The sequence below is a fragment of the Psittacula echo genome, assembly GCF_963264785.1.
Source record: "Psittacula echo genome assembly, chromosome: 4".
Lineage (NCBI taxonomy): Eukaryota > Metazoa > Chordata > Aves > Psittaciformes > Psittacidae > Psittacula > Psittacula echo.
The window spans coordinates 9,828,610-9,839,772 of record NC_137738.1 but is presented as its reverse complement, the minus strand read 5'-3'; the positions used below and the strand labels follow the sequence as shown (position 1 = coordinate 9,839,772).

The 11,163-nt window shown below is 43.6% G+C and overlaps 1 protein-coding gene across 1 annotated transcript in view; it reads left to right on the top strand.

Annotated features, from left to right (window-relative positions):
• The first annotated feature begins 3,936 nt into the window (after positions 1–3,936).
• The window catches only part of MSH2 (mutS homolog 2), a 50,211-nt gene continuing 42,984 nt past the window's right edge, over positions 3,937–11,163 (top strand). The window contains exons 1-5 of the mRNA XM_080615581.1: positions 3,937–4,031; positions 6,559–6,713; positions 7,119–7,397; positions 7,726–7,872; positions 8,915–9,064. Of these exons, the coding sequence (XP_080471707.1) occupies positions 6,594–6,713; positions 7,119–7,397; positions 7,726–7,872; positions 8,915–9,064 (696 nt within the window). The 5' untranslated portion in view covers positions 3,937–4,031; positions 6,559–6,593. The remainder of the gene's footprint in view (positions 4,032–6,558; positions 6,714–7,118; positions 7,398–7,725; positions 7,873–8,914; positions 9,065–11,163) is intronic.

The window sequence follows — 11,163 nt, the reverse complement described above, 5'->3', positions numbered from 1 at the left end:
CATATTTGAGAAAGCATGACCAATAAAGCTTATACAGCTTTCTTTCAAAGACCTAAGCAATCCCTAACTGTAGTTTCCACAACTACAAAATGAAAGGTCAATGTTGTATGTACAGTCTGTTGACAATAGCGTGCTCATAACCTTCCTGCACGATCACAGTGAGTTCAGTAAGAGAAATAACCTTGTTTGTGAACCATGTTTATTTATATCCTCACCTACTGGACTTTGATTGCTCTAATATACACTGGGTTTGGATTACAGACTGCTTGACATAGCCTGAAAAATATTGTAAGAAACCAAAAATGCTAGCAGCTCTGCTGCCCCAACTTCACAACTGCTCGAACTGAGTTCTAGCAGCTCCCAAGAGAGGCTGCAGCCTGGTACTACAAAGGTCCATTGCTGGGCATAATGCATTCAGGCAAGCTGTAGGAATGCCTCGTGTGTTGGGGATAGATCCCATCCTCGCAGAGCTTTATGGACCCATCCTTGCAGAGCTTTATGAACTTTGCTAAAATCTTTGTCCTTGTCTTAGCAGTGATATGTCTGGCAGATGTATGCAAGGGACAGAGTGATAAATAAAAGGAGGTGGTGTGTAATGTTAGAAGCAACACAGCCTATAAGAATGTCATACATGTAAGAAGTGAGTTTTGCTCTACTAACCATTAAATACTCCACAGAATTCTTACACATTCAGGTGTCTGCATGGCTCTGCCAAATTGGTCAGAGTGAATAAAATGCATACCAGAAAGTGAAAAGGCTCTTTGCACGGCAATAGCCACATTTTCTGTTTTCAAACCTACATTAACTAAATATTCTTATCTTGTTAATATTAAGTCTCTGCTGCACTATACGTGTGCACGCATACATACACATCAGTCTAGTACAAAATCTGGTGACATCCCCACCAACTAATGAGCATTAGAGCTGCCACTGATCACACATGTATGCTAACTAACCTTTGGTGAAGAAGGATTTCTTTCTCCCTTTTTTTTTAATGTAGAGTGGTTAAAGTACAACCATTTTCCTACCTGAAAAGCCATTGCAACTTTTGTCCATATGCTAGTTATGCATCCATATGCTAGTTATGCATAAGGCGGCAAGAAAATTGATTAAAGTCTAGATTAGCATCCATTTTCCATCTCCCATGTGTCTAACAATTACAACCATCTTCTTAACTCTCCTGCTCCTGATAAGCAAGGGAGAAAGCAAGAAGCACTCTGCTAGCAACAGTGCAGTAAAGCAACCAAGCCTGGCAACAGGGAGATGGTCCCCATTCAGAGTTAAACCTCTGCGGGTCAGCCAGGGCACCGAGCTGTCCTGGAAAAACAGATGAGGCAAAGAAAACAGCAGAAGCTCATAGGAAAGGTGATCAATCCGTAATGTTCTGTGCAAGAGCTGTCACACCATAAATGTTTTTCATGGTTGCCACTCTAAGAGCATTAGCAGCCAGTTTGGGTGGTGGCTTTCTGTGAATGGGAACCTGCATCTCAGTACAGCTGCCCGGAGCTAACTGATGAACAAAAGGTGTAACCAGCCCAGAGGAGAGAGAAGAAAGCACTGCAACATGCAGCAATTGCAGTTTAGCAGACACTGTTTTGTCTCATTCGAAGGTGGTAATGAGGTCTCTGGAGCCCACTTCCTCTCAGGTTCTTTTTTTCCTATCTTCTGCCTAATCTGTAGTCATCAGTATGTATAAAGACAAGTACTCCCAGCTATTCATAGTGTATATTTGGGGCTGACCTGGTATTATCACCTCTTGGCAAGATTGCCTAACAGTATGAGTGCTTTGCATTTGCTAAATGACAATTATTTAGGCTGACTTTGCCTAGGTAAGTACTGCTGCAAGCGAACACTTTTGGTGGAGGGAGGTATCAGATCAGATAGTTCAGTTACTTCTGAAAATAAGGTTAGGAAAAGTACACTCCCTCATACTGAAAGTAAATCCAAGGGCCCTGCCAGAGAAATGTAATTTTTACAACTGTTACAGAGATAAGAGGAAGATTTTGGGCAACTACAAACCTCTCAATGTTTGTAGTGCTGTTATGCTTTGCTTCTTCCCTGCCAAGCCAAATGAAGGCAAATTGGACTTTATTTTCTCTGCCAGTGTTCCTTCACTGAGTGCATTTGCAAAAGGGCTTTGAAGGCCCTTTTTGGAAAAGCTGTGTTACCTCAGGGGTACAGGACTGGGGTTTGCATGGGGAAGGCTAACAGCAGTTAATAACTTTTTCCATATGCAGCTGAGGTGGGGACAGGCAGCCCAGGGTGACATTGGGCAGCAGCAGGGCAGAAGTAGGGACAACAAAGTGTTCCTTGTGGAGAGACTGCCAGCACATGGTAAGACCTTCAGATCGAGGTATCAGGGTGGCTTCAGTGGTAAAAGGATAGTGTGAAAACCTGAAGTAGTCCTTATGTGGGCCTCTGAGGGCCTTTAGGAAAGCACCTATTGACACCATGAAATATTAAAGATGAGCACATTGATTCACTGAGTGGAAAGAAGAGAGAAGTTAGGTGCAAAATCTAGCAAAAGAGGTTCCCACACTTTTGTGCCATAGCCGGGACCAGCGGGCTGGGAGGAAGAAGGGTGGGAGATGAGGTTGTAGAAGCTCAGGTAATATAAAAACGGGAGAGAAAGCAAGGGGATACACACAAGGGGATGTTCTGAAGCAGCAATTTACTCAAACCAGAAGAAGGGATTAAGCGTTCATGTAAGAAATGCTTAAGTATGTAGAATTTAAGACCAGTTTTGTCTGTAGGTGATAGGGTGCAGGCAGCTGAATTGAGGTACAAGAATAATGATTTAGAACTGACTGGAAAAAAATAAAAGCAGTGTGAGGCAAGGAACGTTTCCAAAAAGATTTGATTCAGCTGATGAAACCTGGGATTTCCTATTAAACCGTAATCACTAAATGAAAGATTGTGAGCTATACCGTTTCTATTCCTTTATGTCTTTAGCAGAAGGAAAAACAGAGTTCTTGGGACAGGGGAAGGAAAAGATCATGAAATATCAAGAAAACGAAGCACTGGGCACAGGGACCCCCATGTAGCCAGGGAGCAGGTACCTCTGAGCACCGCAGGGCGGTCAGTGCCCTTTTCGTACCTGAGGAGGATGACCCGGTGTGTACACTAGAGCCAGATCTTGTTTATATTGGCCATTTCCCATGTTGTGCCTTGCACTGCCTGGGAGGAGTTGGCCGTGAGAGTTGCTTTCTCTTTGCCGGACGGAGCACACGGGATCCCTGGACACCATTCCCCCGGGAAGCAGAGGAGGGCCCATTACACCACAGCCTTCCGCTTCCCGGGAGTGTGAGCACGGCAACAGCCCTGCACTCCTGCTGCGTTACAGCATTTGCCTCCTGCAGCTCCGCGGCACGCTGAGCCCTGAGGCCTCCGCGCTCCTGCTCCGGAGGAGTCCTCTTCATGGAGAAGAGGAGCTACCACCTCAGCACGGCTGCCGGGGCTGGATCCCTCCCTGGGAAGAACTTTGATCACACACACAAACAGAGCCCTCACACACTCCCGTCCCTCTCCTACCACGGCACGGGGCTGGGCGCTGAGCTGAAGGAAGCACACCGCCTCTCCTGCCTCACGGGGGCCCGCCGGGCCTGCGGGGGGCGCCCTCGCAGCTCCGGCGTTGCCATGGCAGCGTGAGGCGCGAAGGAAGGCCCAAGCCTCCGCGCTCCCGCGGCGCAGGTTGCTCGGTATAGGGGCGGGGTGAGCGTGACGCACTACGCAGGTCCAGCGGCGATTGGGTGGTGCCGCCGGCGCGCGCGTTGCGCGGCGGGCGATGGCGGGAGGTAGCAGCATGGCGGCGGCAGCGGTGGAGGCGCCGCGGGACGCGGTGTGGCTGGAGGGCGCGGGTGCTGAGGCGGGCTTCGTGCGGGCCGTGCTCTCGCTGCCCGAGAAGCCCGACACCACCGTGCGCTTCTTCGAGCGCGGCGACTACTACACGGTGCACGGCGCGGACGCGCGGCTGGCTGCCCGCGAGCTCTTCCGCACCCGCGCAGTCATCCGCCAACTGGCGGGGACATCGGGTGAGTGCGGCGGGGACGGGGGCCTGAGGGGCGGCGGGCAGGGCCGATAGCGGCGAGGACAGCAGCTTCCCCCCGCAGTCGGTGCAGCGGTGTTGGGTTCTCAAGGGCAAGGTTTGCGAGATGTCGCTCGGGAGCTGCGTGTTTTCGGCCACTGTATTCCGTGGTTACCTCGGGCCTGACTCCTCAGCCACGTCGTTTTTCAAATGATGGGGACGTTGTCAGGGCAAGAGAACGTGAGATGCTGCGGTTCTCTTCCAGCCCTGGGTCGCTGCGTGACTGTTGGAGCCTGCGGCACTCCGGGTACCCGCTGCTGTTGTCTGTGTTGATGCATGTGGGAAGGGAGGTGTCAACAGGTCTCTGGATTTTAATGTCTGATTCATTTCGGCTTGGAAAGAAGCTTGGCTGAATGCAAATCTTTCTTCTTCAGCCTCCCGCGGCTTTGAAATGATAATTAGTATCCATTCTGAGTAGGATGTGTGTGACAGATGTAGGAGTACGGCCGTGGGAAGGTATCTACAGCACGATTCCGAGTATAGACTTCTCGTCACGTAAGCTCCTACTATAGGACTGTCAGATGTGGATAGTTGCTTGAGCATAACTTGTTGCATGGGCTAACAGCAGTTAATAACATTTTCCAGTGCCTCTGTAGATTTCCATTTGTGAAAATGATTGCAGGGTATTTTCTGTGATGGCTGAGAACAGGGCTCCTGCAGTTCTGTAGTGCAGGTGGCAGATAAACATCACGCTTGATTAGTGCTGGCCTGCAGAAATGAATAACATTTAATTACGTATTGCATAAGATTTTCTCTTCCTTCCACCCCCTGCTGTTCTTTATTTATCTCTTGGTACAAAACAATGGAGCTTGCAGATGTTGAATGTAAGAGCATCAAGATGAATTATCTTGTCAGAAGAGGCAAACTTTAGTGTTATCCTAAATCTCGAGGAACATAATACTGGAAAGTTATTGGCTCATACTTAACAAAATAAATCTGTGAATGGGTTTTTTTGTGTGTGCGTGCAATGGCATCAGAAAGAGAATCATATTCGTGTTTGCTTCTCACTTTCTATTGCAAGTGATGAGCTAATCTGTCAGAAAAACCAAAAAAACCCCAAAAACCCAGTTCCTCTCCAAACCCACAAAAACTCCCCAATTCATGGAGAAGGTGTAGAGCTTGACAGTTTTATGTGTACATCTTCCAGTCTAGAAGTACAGGCATCAGGATTATTTTTTTATTCCATTTAGAAGTGATCATTTCACAGATGTAAGCCTGTGACTGTCAGCTCCAGTTTTAAGACCTTTAAAGCCTTACCTAGCATATCGAACTAAAAGTTGGCATAAAACGATGTTTTTTACTTTCAGGATGATTTCAAAGCACACATAAGTTACAGCTGCCCCCTGCTAGCGTAGTACATAGTTTCAGCTGAGAAAAAGGAAAGTTGTGTTTTGTTGGACAGTTCTGCGCTGGGAGCAAGAAGCTCATTTTGTGGAATTGGTTTTTTACCTGCTTTTTTTGCCTTGCTAGAGATTTAGGGAAAGAAAATGAAATTATAAAAAGCCTATTTAAAATAAGCCCGTAAATTCTTGTGATGTGGAAATTCACTATTTAACGTCTTTAATGTAAAGGGAGGAAGAGCCTCAAATGTGATGTAGGCCTGCTACTGAAATAGGGATGTGATAATCCCTCTCGATTCCTTGTGCTTACTTTATATGTCATTGATCTCTCATGTATCTGACACCACTCTGATATTCCACTTGCTTATCTGGCAGAAAACTTACTATACCCACCCAAAACCTCAGTTTGTTTGGTAGTCAAATTACTCTGTGTGTAGGTTGGCACAGAGGTGGCATGGGAGGTGGGGAGCTAGAAATGGTTCTGCTTCTCTTGGCAGGTGTATGGGATTGAATTTGTTCAACTGTATCATCTGCCTGCACTCTTAGAGGAACAGAAGCAGGAAGTTTGTCAATTAGGCAATTTCTAAGTCATTTGAATGTAAACTATTAAGCTTTTCTGAGAATGTGTTGGTTTTACAGTATATATACTTGTGGTAAAAGTGAAATGTCTTGGCACTTGTGTCTTGTCATCTTTCGAGGGTGATGGTCTGTTCTGCTAACAGAAGTGGATTATCCAGGAAATAAAAGATGTTATTCATAAGGAAAACTCTTAGCAGGCTTCCACCACCACTCATTAGATTAAAATGTGTGAAACACTAATTAGAAAGCCAAATCAAGAATATTGTTTGGAGAGGGGAAGGCTGAGAGGAACAGGTTTCTTTGTATATATGTATGTGTAGGTTTAGTGAAATTTGGAAATGAACATTGTTTTTGTTTGGATATGCTGTCTTCATTCTTAATATTAACCAGTTGAATGTTGTGGTTTTGTGTTGTTTCATGGATTTTGCATGTTTGTTTCTTTGATACCAGAATAGTGTGCTCACTGAAGGCTGTTCTTGGGGATTTTGATTACAGAGAATAAAAACTTTATGAACAAATTTAGGTGTATCATAATTTTGTTTCCCTTTTTTGTAGGAACTCAGAAGCTTGAGAGTGTTGTGCTTAGTAAAATGAACTTTGAATCTTTTGTGAGAGATCTGCTTCTGGTTCGTCATTACAGAGTTGAAGTTTACAAGAACAAAGCAGGGAGTAAATCTGTCAAAGAAAATGACTGGTATTTAGCATACAAGGTGCGTTTTTCAACCTTTCGTTATGATGGTGAGATAAAAAAAAAAATCATGATTCTTTTCTGAGCCCCTGAGCTCGGAGTTTGGGGATTTTCAGGGGCTGATGGTGGTATGATGGTAAATTGTGCTTTCTGTTACATGTATCTGTATCTTCCACTGCTCTAAGGTTGGAAAAGCTTGTTCTGTATCTTTGCCATAGGCTGGGAAATAAAGAAAACCTGAAGCAGTTCACTTTGTGTAGATGATATGTAAAATTTTAATGGCTAAAAAACCAGAACACCTGTATATTTTATATTAACGGACTGTTCAGTCTTTACTTTTAGCAGTTGTCCTTCTCAAAGGGGTGGTGGTGGGGGAAGTATATGTGTGTATATGCAGTCTTTAAAAGTATGTTTCATTTCCAAATAGGGTTCTCCAGGAAATCTTGCCCAGTTTGAGGAAATTCTCTTTGCCAACAATGATATGTCGATGGCCATTGGGGTTGTGGGGGTCAAACTGTCTACTGCTGATGGACAAAGAGTAGTAGGAGTGGGCTATGTCGACACTACACTGAGGAAACTGAGTGTCTGTGAGTTTCCAGATAATGATCAGTTCTCAAACCTTGAAGCTTTACTGGTTCAACTAGGACCGAAGGAGTGTGTGCTACCAGGAGGAGAGACTGCAGGAGAGATGGGAAAACTACGACAAGTAAGGGAACCATTGTGGCTTAGAGATAGACAAAGCTTTATCTAAAAAGCTGTATTCTAGCTTATTAGCTTGGCTCCATGATTTCTGGAAAAATGAGGAGTAATAGTTTAACTCCAAGTTTTTGACTTATGCATCCAAAATGTTTTGCTTTTCTCTTGACTCATTTGTGTTTTAATCAGCAAAAATTATTCTAAGGCTAAAATCTTCCTTGACATTCTCTGCAACCTAACAGTAAATAAATACCTCTTCAGGGTTTGCTTCTATGTGATGAGCATCTGTCCCTGAATACTGAAAGTAATTGATAACTGTGTGTGTTTATGAATAACAGGTCATTCAGAGGGGAGGAATCCTGATCACAGACAGGAAGAAGGCTGATTTCACAACAAAAGATATTGTTCAGGATCTCAATCGCTTGTTAAAATCAAAGAAACAAGAACAAATGAATAGTGCAGCCTTGCCAGAGATGGAAAAGCAGGTGAGCAGTGTTTAGTGTGCTCCTGTTTTTTAGGAGCAGGGTAGCCTGTGTACCTGTTGTGAGCTGATCTCTGTATTCTTGATGAAGTGTTCTGCAGTTCTGCTCAGCTTGAGTCTGTCAAAGTTGGATTCCAGGGGTCCTGGAAGAAAATGAGTAAACCCTTCACTTACCTCTTTAGAGTACTAGACTCTGGTGAGCAAATAAATCATGCGCAAGGGGAGATTCCTATTCATAATCAACCTAACCTAAGGACTGAAATGCAATACTTTAATTATTTTGCATGACAGGAAAATTGGTACTTGAAAACAATGTTTATGGTAATATTTTTGTGTTTTATATCATCTTACGGCTCAAGCATACAATTTAGTGCCTGCATGTGAACTGAATGTGTTTGTTCTTGCTGCAAACAAGAGGTAATTTGCTTGAGATAAATATGTAGTAAAATGTTCTTCACTGCTGATGCTCGCTGCAGGTGTAAGGCACAGAATTATTCTCTCAATGTGTGATTTTGCAGCAGGTTAAAATTGTTTGGAGTATGTTGCAGCTGAACAAGTCAGTCGTGCTGCTGCCTCTTTCGAGCGGGCACTAGCATGTGTAATGCCATGCCGTGAGTCAAGCAGATAGTTGTTCTGGCTGAAAACTAAGCCTGAAACCATGTTCAGAGATGATCCATGATATCTCATTTATCTGCAATAACTTCTTTGTGTTTCTGAGCCAGAAACATCCTGATAAGAGGTTTTGAAAGCTGGCAAAGTATGCATGTCACATTTTGTTTATCGGCTTATGCAAATACCTAGTTTGTGTTTCTTGCACCTACCTAGAAAGACACTGGGGTACATCCCTATGAAAATGAAGTCTAGTCAAACAGGATTAGTCTCTCATAGCCCTGCTGGAATCAACATAGCTCAAAGTCTTCCCAATGGTTTTTTTTGTGGATTTTTTTTTTTTTTTTTTTTTTTTAGGAGCATTTATCAAATACTCTCAGATTCAGGAGTGTTTCTGACTAGAATGTGGTGTGTTTTGTTTGTTTCTTAAACTTCAGGTTGCTGTTTCGTCTTTGTCGGCAGTTATCAAGTTTTTAGAGTTGCTGGCAGATGAGTCTAATTTTGGGCAATTTGAACTGACTACTTTTGATCTTAGTCAATATATGGTTTTAGATAATGCAGCTGTTCAAGCCCTCAACCTTTTTCAGGTAAGAAGTACGCACTTGAATTGGTCTTTTGCGGTATACTTATTTAGCTGCTTGATAAGTAGCCTGACTACCCTGTCACAACTTCCCAGGTCCTGATTATTAGTACTTTAACATTTTAGCTTTGTTTGCAGCTGCTCCTGTACAGTGGGTGTTATAAACAGTTAGCTGCTGTTTCCGCCATATTTTGGTTTTGTTTTGTTACCTTACTTTTAATGCAGAAGAGACGATCATCAGGGAGGTAGGAAGTGGCCACAAACAAGTGTCTATGTGAAATGCAGATATGGGAAGAGTTGTAGAAGTGCCTCATAGTTGTAGCTGCTGAGGAGTCTGGCTAAGCAGTGGGGAGGATGCTTTCTTTCCTTGTTTTTTGTCAGAGCAGTTCACATTCCCCGTGGCAGGAGCAGACTGGAGTGCAGGAGGGCAGCAGAGTTCTGTAGTTTTGTGGTATGATAGGGAGTTCCAAAATACAATTGCTTAATACGGTAGTGCTGGTTTGGGGAATGAGGGTAGAAGCCTGAGTTAGTATTAGGGGAACAGGAAACATATGGCAGGAGCACTGCTGTTGGTGATTGAAAGGCAGGGCTGGCTACAGCAGGCAGGGCAATGAACAGGACAGTACTCAAGAACATTCTGAAAGCACTGTGGCATGCTAACTGGCCAGTGTCAATTTTACTTTGTACGCAAGTTTTCAACAAATCCAAGCAGGTTGCCAGTCTCCTTCCCTATCGCTCCCACCACGTCTGTTTTTTCTGCTTTGCCCCTTTTTATAGTTTTAGGAAAATTTAGGAAAATGTAGACTCAAAGTGGTGTGTATCAGCTTTTCTCTTTGTTTTCATGTTAGTAGTTCCTGCTTAGTGATCTTTGCTTGGAGCTAATTTACTTAAGTTTCAGATCTATAGGAATAAATGACAAATACGGTCCCCTCTTTACCTTAAAGAGATTTCTGGAGGATAAAAGAGCATATATTCAGTATCTGAGTTGGTTAACCCTGGAGAGAGCTCTCTGATTTATTTATTTTTTCTTTATTTCCTGATTCTCTGCCACTGTCCAGGGACTGAAGCAAATGTTACGTCTCTTAAGCTTTATTGAGGTGTTCTAGGAAGTTCAACACTGAGTTAGCTTCATTCCTTTACAAATCCTTGCAGATGTTACACGTTTTTTAATGGAAAATACACTGCCATTCTCATTAGGGGCTGTGAGCTTTGGACTAAGGGGTTTGCCATGTCGCAGAAAGCTGAGTTGTAGCCTGTGTGGCAGGCTGCTTGTGAGGAGGTTTTTAGGCAGGCACTAAAGCAAAGGCAAAATAATCTGTAATTTGGGTTGCTCTGTGAGGTATGTAGGTAAAGTTCTTACAGTGCAGCAGATGCAGTTGAGTATATGAAAGTGTTCTTCCAACTAGGTTATTCGTGAATAGTATATACTCTGTGACACTCTCTAGGATTCAGGCGGCTTTCAAATGTAATGCTGCTCAGAACACTGAAAACAGGCACATCCACTTTAAATGGTAAATGTGTCAGTACATCTCACTGCATTCATTTCCTGTTGTGGTGATGCTAGTTCAACATGCCAGTTGTTTACAGGCATCCAGGCTTGCTCCTGGTTGAATGCTTACCTGCTGTTTTATTTGCAGGTGTTCGTGGGTAGAGAGGGTTGATATTTTCATTTCAAATTGAGTTGAAACAAGCTTGTTTGCTGTTTTTCAGTGTTAAAGTTTTTGCTTTCTAGCTATTTGTGTAAAACCCAAACAAAACCCCAAGCAAAATGCCCCAAAGTCTTGTCTTGAGTCCAGTTAGTATTAAACCTAAATTACTGATAGTAAACTATAATCTGAATGGAGTAAGTTTAGAGATGTTTATAGTACAAAAATGATCTGGGGAAGCTTGAGAGAAGTTGGGTAAGTGTGCTCTTTCCCTCTGCCTCGTTTTGTTGTGTCCCTGCCCCTGGCATCCCCAAACATCTCCAACCAAAACCCTTCAACCCAGGCCTTGTTTCTTGATGCTTTTTTTTTTTTTTTAAATGGATAAGACTTCTATTTTTTGACCTTACGAAGGGAAGCTAGCAAATACCTAGACATATTTCCACTTTTCCTGTTCAAAGGG